We start from the raw sequence: 13,565 nt of genomic DNA, 5'->3' as shown, positions 1-13,565 counted from the left end.
TGTTTTAGAGGGGGAACCGATTATTTCAGACGGCGGAAATATTTGGTTCCCCCTGGTAACTTTTGCAAAAAAAGAACAAATGTCTCCAAATTCACAGGACTTGTTGTCCATGATGAGAGGAGTAAACACAGTTAAGGACTTTTTGGTAAACTATTTTTGTCCCATGTTTTAGAGGGGGAACCGATTATTTGAATTATATGTCCACCAGCCACTATGGCTGGTGGACAAAATTTTTAATTTCCACCCCTGATTTTGACCAGGAGGACCAAAAGCCCTCAGACCTGAAACAGGAAAAAGGGAAGGCTGATATTACAGAGCACACTTTGAGTCGTGTGAAGTTTGAAGATGATGTAGGACTCATTACGCTTGTGTCAAACTTCCTATGGTTTCATGATGTGTTTCGTTTGCAGGAAATCAATATTTTTTGTGCACTTATGAACAATTAGAAGCATCTTAAGGACTCTTCTTTGCAGCCATACCAAGAAAATGGTATTTTTAAAAACATCGGCTGCTTTTTTTTTTACTTGTTTCTAGTCCGGTTTTTGTACTTGATTATTTTGTAGAAATGTAATTTGTGAAGCCTTTGAACACTGATCTATGACTCATACAGAAAAAAAAACATAATCTGTAGAGTATGATTTAACAAACACATTCACCTAAAAAAGGTCAAATAATTTGACTAAATGGAGTGAAAATACAGCATAAGAACATCAGAGAAAGTACTGTTTATTTCCATTGTTGTTCTGCTTTTAAACTGGTTTACAAGACTCAAGATCTAATGAGTATTTATTGTCTTTGAATATTTGTTAAAATTAAGTAAAATAAAAGATAATAAAATTTAAATAAAAGTTGTTATATTTCATTTCATGTCATATTTGCTTCATCCCAAATACAAGGAAATGATAAAAACTAGCTCATTTTTTTCTTTAGCAATTTTTAAGTATTTGGTTATTGTTTTAAAATGCATTCATGAATAGTATTAGTATAGCATTAGTAAAACAAAATAAATTAAGAGCAAATGTGGAACTGTAGCTGAATCAACAGTATGTTTGTATTTCTTAAAAAAAACACGAACAAACAAAATACCCATCACATAAGTAATTGGTGTTAAGTTTTGGAGCTTTTATTTTGAAAGCCGTTCGGAATACACATCCGCCCGTCAGCGGAAGTGCTTTCTTCGTAGCAGCAGCTGCAGCGATGGATGTAAACAATCCTGAACCCGTTTTTAATTCCGTGTTACCTCCTTTCTGAGGGACTTATTAGAACCATTGTGCTGCTTAGAAAAATGCCCGACGGGACTTTGTGTTTTTCACTCTGTAGCAATTTGTTCCGATGAATAATTGGCTGCGGAGCTACAGACGTTAGCTTAGCATGTTAGCTTGAAGCACATAGAAGGGACGGAAGTGAGGAAGTCATCAAATAAGGACGACAATTTTTTGACTTAGAGCAGAATGTGTTTGTGGTAGAGTATATAAAGGAAATAGCTGCCGTGGTTGAAGATGTTGAAAGTGAAAAGACAACCCATGGTGGAAGAACCGGACTGTCCAAATGGAGAGCAGCTGTTTTCTCAACTTGATGGTAATCATACACTCCTATTTGTTTAATCAATTACCTTTTTGGGTGTCTTAGACATTCCATAGTAACAATGTGTCATGGATCAACCTACACATAACTGAGAGTTGGGAGGAAAAATAGCATTTTGACCATAAATCTCCAGTTTTCTTCATCACTAACTCGCTCAGCTTACTTCATGAAAATCAACGATTAATATAAATCTCTTACTGATCTAAGAAGGTTTACCTCCCAGCTGTAACAGAGTTAGGACACAAGGCTACATGCTTACTGGTTTCATATTTGCAGCTTTGGATAAAATATAAGATTGGTCTGATCAATGATGGCAAGTAAACTGTTTCCTGTGTCTGTGTTTCTGTTTCCTGCAGATGTCCAGCAGCTGTTGGTGATCAAAGAGGAGCTCCCTCTTGAGTCCTGGAGTCCCAGTCTAGACCAGGAGGACCAAAACCCCCCACAGATTAAAGAGGAAGAGGAGGAGGCTGATATCACAGAGTTCACATTCAGTCCCGTGAAGAGCGAAGATGGTGAAGAGAAACCTCAGTGCTCAGAGCTTCATCACAACCACACCGAGGAGAACAGAGACCCCGTGGGACCAGAACCAGACCCGTATTTAGAATCAGATCTTGAGGAAAAAGCTTCAAATTCTTCAGACACCGATGTCAGTGATGGAAACTGGGAGAAGACCAACGAAGCTCGGTCAGATTTAAATTCTGCAGATATTAATGAAGTGCTTGTTGGTGGAACAAGTGAAGATGGTGATAAAAAGTTACACAGCTGCACCGAATGTGGTAAAACATTCAAACGCAGGCAATATTTATTAATACACCAAAGGATCCACACTGGAGAAAGACCATTCAGCTGTGCATTCTGTAAGGCAGATTTCAGATGGAAACACATCTTAGACAAACACCTTAGAATCCACACTGGAGAGAAGCCTTTCAGCTGCTCTGTTTGTGGTCAAAACTTCAGTCGAAAGGAAAGCGTGACTCGCCACATGAGATGCCATTCTGATAAAAAACCTTACAGCTGCTCTGTCTGTAACGCAGCTTTTATATGGAAGCCCTCTTTAGTGAAACACATGAAAACACATAGTGAAGAAAAATCTTTCAGCTGCTCCGTTTGTGGTCAGTGTTTCAAACACAGAGACAGTTTAAATAGTCACAAAAGAAGCCACAATAAAGAAAAACCTTTCAGCTGCTCTGTCTGTCAGGTAGCGTTTCCATGGAAATATGCTTTAATGAAACACATGCGAATCCACACAGGAGAAAAACCTTTCAGCTGCTCCATCTGTAACGCTGCTTTTAAATGGAAACCTTCCTTGGTGCAACACATGAGAACACACAGTGGAGAGAAACCTTTCAGCTGCTCCGATTGTGGTCAGTGCTTCAAGTACAAAGAAAACTTACGCCATCACCAAAGATGTCACACAGGAGAAAAACCGTACACGTGCTCCGTCTGCAGTGCGACGTTTAAGTGGCACAATGCTTTCATTGAACACAAAAGAAACCACACAGGAGAAAAGCCTTTCAGCTGCTCTGTCTGTGAGGCAGCTTTTATAAGGAAACGAGACTTAGTGAGACATGTCAAACAGCACAAGTAACAGTGGACACAATGCTACAGCTGAGGAGTTACATGCTGTGAGTCTGTTATGTCTAATTTTGGATGTTCTGAAGTGGCAACATTTCATATTACGTTTATATTAGGGGTGGAACAGTTTATGGGAGAAAATCTGTTTGCTTGTCTTGGTTCAGACCCGCGTGAGTTGTTCAGTTCAGGTTGTTCCAGTGATCTAGTGAAGAGGCAGAGCGCAGCAGCCAGGTCAGTCGTGCAAAAGGCAAGTTGTACAGACAGTGTGAGAAAGATAAACAAAGTGTTGTGTTTATGGGTCGGATTGCTTTGTGCAGAATTACAGTGAGCGTTATCTGACAGGGCAAGGAAGAGGATAACAAATGTAAAAAGGATAACAATATAAAAATCATTAATGGTGGATTATCTGCTGGAATGTTGACAAAATAAAAAAGAAGAATAATCAAACTGAAAACCAAGACCCCAAAACTGTGATATGAACCGAACCATGGTTTTCATAAACGGTTCCACCTCTACTTTATATGTCACAAAGTTCCACATTTTTTTTATTTTTGTGTATGATTTATATGTATTATTTATATCTGCATAGCAACATTCAAGTGGCAGATGAGACTGTTAGAAAAGAAATAAACTTTTCCTGAAAAGAAATGATAAAAGAAGTCTTTATTTGACTCATAACTTGTCTTTGTGTTTACTTGTCAGATATGTTAGATTGTTATGACTGTGTTGAGTGTAATAAGTGTATAATGATCCTGAATGTTGTGATAAGTTTGTTTCTGTGTTAGTGACAGATGCAGACGGTTTGAATCAGAAATGTGAGGCTAGAATTATAAAGATTCTTGACAAGAAGCTACTTAACAGGTTGGTTGAGAAAGCTCCTCGAGCGAGAAGTGAAGTGAAATGTCTTAGAGAATCAAAAAAGAAGTTTAGTTATTTTTGATTCAACTATGCTTGGATTACAATGCATGATTAAAATCTACACCAGTTATAAATAAGCCTGACTCTGAGAGCAAAGATTTTTTTGAGAGGTTGTACTCGACAAAAAGAGTTTTAAGATAGGAAGAAAAGTTGTTTTAAAACTCTATCTTTTAAATTGTTTACTCTGGTAATTAAAAAAAGAGAAATAACAGGCACACTCGTTTGAAAATATTTTGAATTTCTAGGCATTTTTCTGCTCATGTTTAGTCTGGTCGGTGTTGTTGTTTGTGTTCCGTCTTGGAGCTCTTATTTTGAAGGCCAACAGGAACGATCATCTGCCCTTGACCGGAAGTGGTTTTGTCGTAGCAGCAGAGATGTAAACAGTCCCGCATCCTCGTTTCATTGCGTGTTTTTCTCTTCTCTAAACGAACCCAGATTAGAGCCTATGTGTTTTATAAAAGCCCGAGTGGACTTTGCGTTATTTACTTTTTGTTAAAAATTTGTCCTGATGAATATTTGGCCATAGAGGTAATAATAATGTTAGCTTAGCATGTTAGCTGAAAGCAGAAAAAAGGGACGGAAGTGAGCAACTCAGGAAAAACACTGATGGGGAGAAAGATTACAACTGAGATGAAGTTTATAAAGAAAACTGCTGCTGTGACTGTGTGAAAATGTTGAAAGTGTTAGAAAAAGGACAGCAAACTGTGGTGGAAGAACCAGACTGTCCAACTAGGAAGCATTTTTTCTCTCAACTTGGAGGTAATGTTCTCTTTTGTTTACTTTATTTATTCATTATTAATTTGATTAACATCATGTCAGAACCATGTGACTGTTGCACCACATTACATTAAAAGACTCTTTGTAGAATAATTGTTTGGTCAATGAATTGTCTCAAACAGCTGACTCTAATGCCAATTAAAGCAATAAATTAAAGATTCAGCTGTAACAGCTTTTTAATGCAGCACACTCATTATTTGGTTACATAATCCCATGTACATAATGCATATAAAACACAAATCAAATAGATGAAATGTAAGTTCAGAGTTAAAATAACTCTTCTCCTTTGCTCAGTTACCACAGATTAAAAAACGAAGTAATTCAACTTTATTTTATACAATTGTCAAATACAGCCATTTATTAATGTAGACAGCTTTAGTTACTATTTTTTTTCTTTAAATCTTTAAATGTGTTCCATATATTAATAACTCAAAACTAAACAAACAAAAACTGGACACAAGTACAGATAATTGCAGTGGCAGAGGGGCCATATTATAAATAAATTTAAAAGCAAGTAAAATTTTGATGACAAGACTTGAATATTAAACCTATATTTGTATGTGTTGAGTTTATTATAATAATTCTGCTGCAGTGCTTTTTACTCTAATACTTTTAAGCGTTGTTTTGAACTTGTCTGACTCGATGGAGACAAACAGGTCATGTAGTAATGAATCTGAGACAGGATCAGAATACATCATTAAAGTTTCCTCCATGTAAATTATATCAGAACAGTTTTATCATCAAGGCATGGAGATTTACTGTAGGTCAGCTTCTGAATTTGCCCGTTTGAGTTGACAACATAACAGCTACTTCTGTCTTTGATGACTTTAATGATTACATTAAAACTGTTTGCCTTGCCTGTGTTTCTGTTTCCTGCAGATGTTCAGCAGCTGTTGGTGACCAAAGAGGAGCAGAACTGGAGTCCCGGTCTAGACCAGGACGGCCAAACGCCGCCACAGATTAAAGAGGAAGAGGAGGAGGCGGATATCACAGAGTTTATTTTCGATCCTGTACCCATGAAGAGGGAAGATGATGAAGAGAAACCTCAGCCCTCAGAGCTTCGTCATATCTGGACTGTGGAGAACAGAGTCTCTGCTGAAAGTCCAGATCAGTGTTTAGAATCAGATCCTGAAGACAAAACTTCAGAGTCTTCAGAGACGGACGTCAGTGACGGAAACTGGGATAAAACCAGTGAAGCTCGGTCAGATTTAAACCCTGCTGTTATTAATGAAGTGCCTGTTGGTGCAAAACATGACAGCGACCAAAAGTTACACATCTGCACTGAATGTGGTAAAACATTCAAACTCAGGCGCTATCTGTCAAGACACATCAAAATACACACGGGGGAAAAGCCTTTCAGCTGTTCTATCTGTGGGCAGCATTTCAAACACAAAAAAAGTTTCAACTGTCACAAACCATGTCACCTGGGAGAGCAATCTTTCAGCTGCTCTGTCTGTAAAGCTGTTTTTACGCTGAAAGATAATTTAGTGCAACACATGAGAACGCACAGCGGAGAAAAACCTTTCAGCTGCTCCGTCTGTGGTCAGTGTTTTAGGCAAAGAAGCACTTTAAGTAATCACAAAAAATGCCACGCTGCAGAAAAACCGTACACGTGCTCCATCTGTCAGGCGACTTTTAAATGGAGGATTACTTTCATGGAGCACGAAAGGATCCACACAGGAGAAAAACCCTTCAGCTGCTCCGTCTGTGGTCAGTGTTTCGGATACAGAAGAACTCTAAACAATCACAGAAGATGTCACACCGGAGAAAAACCTTACACCTGCTCCGTCTGTAAGGCGACTTTCAAGTGGCGCTTTAGTTTCATGCGACATAAAAAAATCCACACAGGAGAAACACCTTTTGGCTGCTCTCTCTGCGACGCAGCTTTTGTACGGAAGCGTGACTTGGTCATACACACAAGACAACACAAGTAAAAGTGGAACAAACACTCCAGCACAAGAGTCACACAAGTCATTAATGGTCTTTAATTTCACGAGTTTTGTTAAGCCATCTTAAGTGTTTCATTTTAAGTTTATTTAATGTCAGATACTGAATGTCTGAGTCCTGTATGTGATTTATGTTTTATTTATAACAGTACAGTAACATTCAAGATGAGATTATTTAAAAAGAAATGACCAGTGTTTTCCAAAAAAGGTATAATAAAGGAAACAGGGTGAACTTAATCTGACTTGGAAGAAGTGTGTTTACTTGTTAGATATGGAAGACGGAGTCATTGGGAGATTGCCTTGAGTCATAACAAGAAGGGTTAAGTTCTGAACCTACAACATAAGTTTACACTTTTTCAGTTCAAAGCTTTTATGAATTAGAGCAATAAAAAACTGTCTGGTTGTAAGCAGAGGTAAACTACGAGGCAGGATTTCCTGCTTAGCCAGCCGTGTTGAGCTGAAAGTTGCAGCTGAGAGTTATAGTCAGCATGACGGATTATGTCCTTAAAAGTAGTTTTGTCCGAGACTGGGACATTTGGGTGAGCATGAGCACAAAACCAAGGAGGAATGACATCGGAGATTTTACATGAGTGACCGCTGCTTTTAAAGTTATCAAGTAATTTCAAAACGAGTTCAAATTTATAATTCAGCAGTGTGAAAATAAAAAATTCAAAAGTGGAAAACATTCAAAACGGTAGTCAAGCCTTTCAAGGACCAGATATCCCAGTAAGTTCACCCCAAGGACAGACTGTGCAATGCTTAAGGAAGCTGAAAAAAATAGAAGAAGAACTGAAGTATCTATAAAATCCAATAAAATAAAGGCACCATAATAAAAAAAGTGCAAGACCAACAAAATGCATATTTAAAAACAGATGGAGAAATGAATATTATATTTAGCTAAATTGCACAATTTGCTACACATCTTGTAAAACTGGTGGAAATTTAGAAATATCTTTCTCTTTCTGTCTTGTGTACCAAAACATTCACAGATGTTTTGCGGCTTTACGGAGCTCTTATTTTGAAGGTCAACCGAAACACTCATGACCGGAAGTACGTTGTCATTGCCGCAGCGGCAGCGATCGATGTTAATAACAGTCCTCCATCATTGTTTTATTGTGTTCCCTCCTCTGTCAGTAGGTCCTTAGAACCTATGTTTTATACAGAAATGGCTGCGTGGGCTTTGTGTCATCCCCTCCTCATTAAAGTTCATTCTGATGAATATTTGCTTCTGATGTTAGTTTAGCATCCCGTTAGCAAGGAGCGACTGTCTCTGTGAAAAGAGGAAAATGCTGCAGTGATTGGAGGAGAAACAACAAACTATAATGGAGGAAACAGACTGTCCAACTGGGGAGCGGGGTTTCTCTCAATTTGAAGGTAACCATCTTGAATTTGTTTTATTAAATCAGACATTTTATTGATGAAATGATGGATAAATGTGCTTTTTTGACACCTAAACCCCCCAGAGGCTCATTTAAACTGATTTGACAATCATGCCTCACAGTTTTATTTAATGCAACACATTCATACACAAAAATAACTTCAGTTATGCACTGTTTTCCATTAATCCAACAAGTAAACATGTTATTGTCATATTAAAACTAACCCATGGTCTTGTTGTATATAATCTTTTCACAGAAATTGTACAAAGTCAGACCTGAAAACATACATGTTTCACTTTCAGTGCAAATTTAATTTGATAGAGAGACAAACTCAGCTAAAAGATACATGTTTCACTTTAATTTGAGACTGTAGATACCCTTAATTTGGCTTTGACCTTTTGCAGATGTTTTATTATTTGATGCTGTGACAAAATATCTATCTATCTATCTACGCTACATTGGATAAATCATAGAATTATTCTGTACTTCAGATGTTTTAACAGGTTTCTGTTTCCTGCAGATGTCCAGCAGCTGTTGGTGGTCAAAGAGGAGTTTCCTCCTGAGCAGCAGAACTGGAGTCCCGGTCTGGACCAGGAGGACCAGAAGCCCCCGCAGATTAAAGAGGAAGAGGAGGAGGCCGACATCACGGAGTTTATATTCTGTCCTGTGAAGAGTGAAGATGATGAAGAGAAACCTCAGCCCTCAGAGCTTCGTCTCAACAGCGTCTCTGTAGGAAGTCCAGATCCAGGTCAATGTTTAGAGTCAGACCCTAAAGACAAAACTTCTGAGTCTTCAGAGACGGACGTCAGTGACGGGAACTGGGAGGAGGGCGGTGAACCTCAGTCAGGTTTAAACTCTTCAGGGATTAATAAAGTGCCCGTTGGCGGTATCGGTGGTAACGCTCGTAAAAAGTTGCACAGCTGCACTGAATGTGGTAAAATCTTCAGCCACAGGCGATATCTGGTAAAACACAACGTAATCCACACAGGAGTAAAACCTTACAGCTGCTCTGTCTGCGAAGCAGCTTTTACGTGGAAGTGCACCTTAGTTCAGCACATGAGGAAGCACACGGGGGAAAAACCTTTCAGCTGCAGCGTCTGTCTGGCAGTTTTCAGTTTAAAACACTCCCTAATCGAACACATAAAGATTCACACCGGTGAGAAGCCTTTCTGGTGTTCTGTCTGCGGTCAGTGTTTCACGCACAGAAAGACTCTGAATAATCACAAAAAGCTGCACACTGGAGAGAGACCTTACGCGTGCTCCGTCTGTGAGGCGACTTTTAAGTGGCACAATACGTTCATGGAGCACAAGAGAACCCACACGGGAGAGAGACCTTTCTGCTGCTCGGTCTGTGGGGCAGCTTTTATACGGAAACGAGACTTAGTGAGACACACGAGACAACACACATAACAGTGGACACAATGCTGCGGCGCAAGAATTACATTAGACAATTGTATGTCTGCTTTTAGACGTTTTAAAGACTCGGCTTAAATGTGGATAAGCCACATCCGTTCCCTGAATGTGGCTTAATGTTTTATCCCTAATGGAACAGTAACGATCACACTAGCTATTATATTAGACTGTTAGAAACCCCTAATAAATAGTAAAGGAAAGATTATCTTTATTTAACTTGATGACAGTGTATTTACTCAGGAGATAAAAGGAGAATATCTTATATTATAACAACAAGCTTTGCTGTTTCTGTCATTGATTTGATTCAAAAGTCTGAATTAGAAATATAGAGTCAGTGAAATGGAAGTACACACTCTTTCAAGACGTTTTTTATATTCTAGGAGCAAAATTATAATATTAATTAGAATAATTCCAGTTCTTATGAGAATCTGAATTTAGGACAAAAGCAATAAAAATTTGAAATTTTTCTTTTTTATTCAAAAAAAGGTGAAGAAAGAAGTTTTGATTCATTCAAATTACATGTTATTTTATTATTTCTTCAATAATTTAAATAAAAAATAAAACTTTTGTAATTTGTTTGAAAATGTAGATGACCTTTTTAACATATCTTATATTTTTTCAGTGTATCAACACAGGTGTTTAATCCTAGAAATTAAAACATTTTACATCTCAAACCGTTCAAAAGTAGAAAAGGAAATAATGAGCATTTAAAAATCTGAGGCAATCTTTTTCTCCTGCACATTCAGTGTGGTTGGCGTTCAGAATTGGAGCTCTTATTTTGAAGGCGGATCTGCCCGTCAGCGGAAGTGCCTCCTTGTGTTATTGTGTGTTGCTTCCTGTCTGACTCATTAGGACCTGTGTGTTATAGAAGTGCCAAAGGGGATTTTGTGTCCTTCACGCTTTATTAATGTTTGTTCTGGTGAATATTTGGCTGCGCAGCTGCAGATATTATCGAAGCATCTTGTTAGGAAGCAGGAAGCTGAGGAACACAGTGAGTCAGAGCGACATCTGATTCAAAATCAGCTTGTGTTTGTAACAGAGTGTGCAGAAAACACTGTTGCTGTGGTTGTGTGAAGATGCTGAAAGTGTTAGAGAAGAACCAGACACCGAAAACAGCCTGGATGTTCTTGTATTTATTTTATCAACTCTTAATTATTTTAAAAGCAACAAAAATATACATGAACATTTTAAGAGGCCTTTGTTTAGACTAACTGTGTTTTCAGTAATTTATAAAAAGCTAATTAAAGCTATAAAGAGTCGTTTGTCTTAGTTTTATTTTATGCAACACACTCATACACCAAAAAACAAACAAACAACCAAACCAAAAACTTTGGTCTCAAAGTTTGTGCTTTGTGTGTCAGTGTCACGTCCAACACATGACGTGTTTCTGAAACATCTTATGACACCAGTCTTAATATGTCAGACCTGATTGCATATATGTGAGATTTTTACAACATGACAAGTGGTGATAGTTATATTAACAGACAAGCAGAGTAACACCTCCTTAATTTGGAGCCTTGCTAGTTCATAAAAGAAGCCTTGGAGAAGAAAACTATAATTTAAACACTTATTAAAGAGCTAATCTGAAGCTGCAGATTGTCCTAAAGGTCCAGACTTGATGTTGATAAATGACTAAAACTATTCAAACCTATTTAATTTGAGTTTGGTTATAAAAGGACAGATTCCACTGAATGATTGCAGGAGTAAAACACTTTTTTTCCACATATTTATAGGTTATATGTCACAAATAATCTATTTGAGGATCGGCCACAGATGTGTAACAACAGAGAAAATTGCATAGATTGGATTTGCATTGTTTTATTAATGCCATAATTAAAAAAATAAGGGGCTCATAGTTTAAATTTAGTGTATTTAATTAAATATCAGTCTTTTCTGTGTTTGCGCAGCAGAAAGCAGCTCTCTGATACAGTGAGGTCTGAGCGCCCTCTGCTGGAGAAACTGCTTTACTATCGAACTGAAATTCAACTAAAATCTGCAAAATATATTTATACACACAGCAGCAGTCAAATGTTTCGACACATTTGCAATTTAGCTTTTGGTGAGTAGTTGGATGCAAACTATGGATGGATGGACATTTGGTTGTCAGAGCGGTATCCATGTACTTCACAAAATAGTAACACAATAATAAAAAAACTAAAAATAAAAGAACAGGAGCGGTCATGTAGTGGTAACATACAAGATAACATTAGCAATAATATTAATGTCCATATGAAGGAAAAGTATGGTTTGGTTAGTGGTCAATATATTGTATGTGGGGGGAGTGAAAATGTGCAAAATCACAATGAGCAAAAATAAAGCTGTTAAGAAAATATGGCCAAAATGTGCAAATTGTTCAAGATAAAGTTTATTTAGTTTACAGTTTTGTATAACTTGTCCGTGTTTGTGTTTCCTGCAGACGTCCAGCAGCTGTTGGTGGTCAAAGAGGAGCTTCCTGAGCAGCAGAACCTGAGTCCCAGATTGGACCAGGAGGACCAGAAGCCCCTGCAGATTAAAGAGGAACAGGCAGAGGCTTATATCAGCCACGTCCCTGTGAAAAGTGAAGATGATGAGGAGAAACCTCAGGCCTCAGAGCTTCATCACAGCTTGACTGAGGAGAACAGAGACTCCGTCAGAAAATCAGATCCAGATTTACCAGAGGAGGATTTAGAATCGGATCCTGAAGACGAAACTTCAGATTCTTCAGAGACGGACGTCAGTGATGGGAACTGGGAGGAGAGCAGCGAAGCTCAGTTGAATTCAAACTCTGTGAAAACCAAAAAAGTTCCCGCTGGCGGTCGAAGTGATGACACCGAACAAAAGTTACACAGCTGCACAGAATGTGGCAAAGGTTTCAAATTCAAGAAATATCTGTTAATACACAACAAAATCCACACAGCAGAAAAACCTTTCAGCTGCAGTGTCTGTAAAACAGCTTTCAAAAAGAAATACACCTTACTGACCCACATGAAAATCCACACTGGAGAAAAACCTTTTACCTGCTCCGTCTGTAAAGCAGCTTACGCAGTGAAATCTAACTTAGTGAAACACATGAGAAGCCACACAGGCGAGAAACCTTTCAGCTGCTCCGTCTGTGGCCAGTGTTTCAAGGTCAAAGAAAGTCTAAATTGTCACAAAAGACATCACACTGGAGAAAAACCTTTCAGCTGCTCTGTCTGTAAAGCAGCTTTTCGATTAAAACCTTCCTTAAACGAACACCTGAGAATCCACACTGGAGAGAAGCCTTTCAGCTGCTCCATCTGTAGCCGCTTCTTCACGCGAAGGAAAACTCTGAATAATCACAAGAAGCGTCACACCGAAGAAAGACCTTACACGTGCTCCATCTGTAAGTCAACGTTTAAGTGGCGCAATAGTTTCATGCGACACGAGAGAACCCACGCAGAAGAAAGACCTTTCAACTGCTCCATCTGTAAAGCAGGTTACATCAGAAAACGTGACTTAACCAGACACCATACAAGACAACACAAGTAATAGTTGACACAAATTAGGGCTGTTTAACTGACAGATATGCATTAATTAAATAAAACTGGATATATTTTAACCACTGGCAAATGTGAGCATCTCTATAAAAGCAGATGGTCAGGTCTGTGTTAACGCTATGTTTTGAAGGTAAAACATTATCAGTAATCTTACAAAAGCAAGTTACTGCTTCCTGTCATTTTCATAATTCAGCTGTGAGAAAGGCTACCCAGTGGCAAACATGGACCGGATATTCCAGCAAGATCACCCCAAGGTCAGACTGTGTAGTAAGTAGAAAAGTTGGAGGGTGGGGTGGAGTCAGTGGGAGAGAAAAAACAAAACAAGAAAAAGAAATGAAGCCACCATAAACAAAGAATGTACAATATCAACAATATAAGTATAAAAAGTGCTGAATGGTTTCCTCACAGTACATTACACTGTATTAAAAAATAAAATAAACCACAAAGCTTTTGTTGCATAAATGGAAACGTAGAAT

General features: G+C 38.2%; 3 protein-coding genes across 3 annotated transcripts; all 3 read left to right on the top strand.

Moving 5' to 3' along the window:
* The first annotated feature begins 1,158 nt into the window (after positions 1-1,158).
* On the top strand, positions 1,159-3,807 carry LOC108243927 (zinc finger protein 501-like). The gene is made up of 2 exons (XM_017429686.3): positions 1,159-1,578; positions 1,941-3,807. Exons 1-2 carry the CDS (start codon positions 1,500-1,502, stop codon positions 3,170-3,172), a joined length of 1,311 nt encoding a protein of 436 aa, XP_017285175.1. The 5' UTR covers positions 1,159-1,499; the 3' UTR covers positions 3,173-3,807.
* Positions 3,808-3,902: 95 nt separating this feature from the next.
* LOC108243929 (gastrula zinc finger protein XlCGF8.2DB-like) lies at positions 3,903-7,037 on the top strand. Its single transcript, XM_017429688.3, has 2 exons — positions 3,903-4,836; positions 5,734-7,037. Exons 1-2 carry the CDS (start codon positions 4,749-4,751, stop codon positions 6,786-6,788), a joined length of 1,143 nt encoding a protein of 380 aa, XP_017285177.1. The 5' UTR covers positions 3,903-4,748; the 3' UTR covers positions 6,789-7,037.
* An 802-nt stretch (positions 7,038-7,839) lies between these two features.
* On the top strand, positions 7,840-13,227 carry LOC108243900 (zinc finger protein OZF). The gene is made up of 3 exons (XM_025008937.2): positions 7,840-8,174; positions 8,700-8,927; positions 12,009-13,227. The coding sequence occupies exons 1-3, from the start codon at positions 8,123-8,125 to the stop codon at positions 13,079-13,081; spliced, it is 1,353 nt and encodes a 450-aa protein (XP_024864705.1). The 5' UTR covers positions 7,840-8,122; the 3' UTR covers positions 13,082-13,227.
* The last annotated feature ends 338 nt before the right edge of the window (positions 13,228-13,565 follow it).

This window comes from Kryptolebias marmoratus, linkage group LG5, assembly GCF_001649575.2.
Source record: "Kryptolebias marmoratus isolate JLee-2015 linkage group LG5, ASM164957v2, whole genome shotgun sequence".
In the NCBI taxonomy this organism is placed as follows: domain Eukaryota; kingdom Metazoa; phylum Chordata; class Actinopteri; order Cyprinodontiformes; family Rivulidae; genus Kryptolebias; species Kryptolebias marmoratus.
Note: the sequence above shows the minus strand (reverse complement) of the source record. Positions and strands in the feature narration are given on the sequence as shown.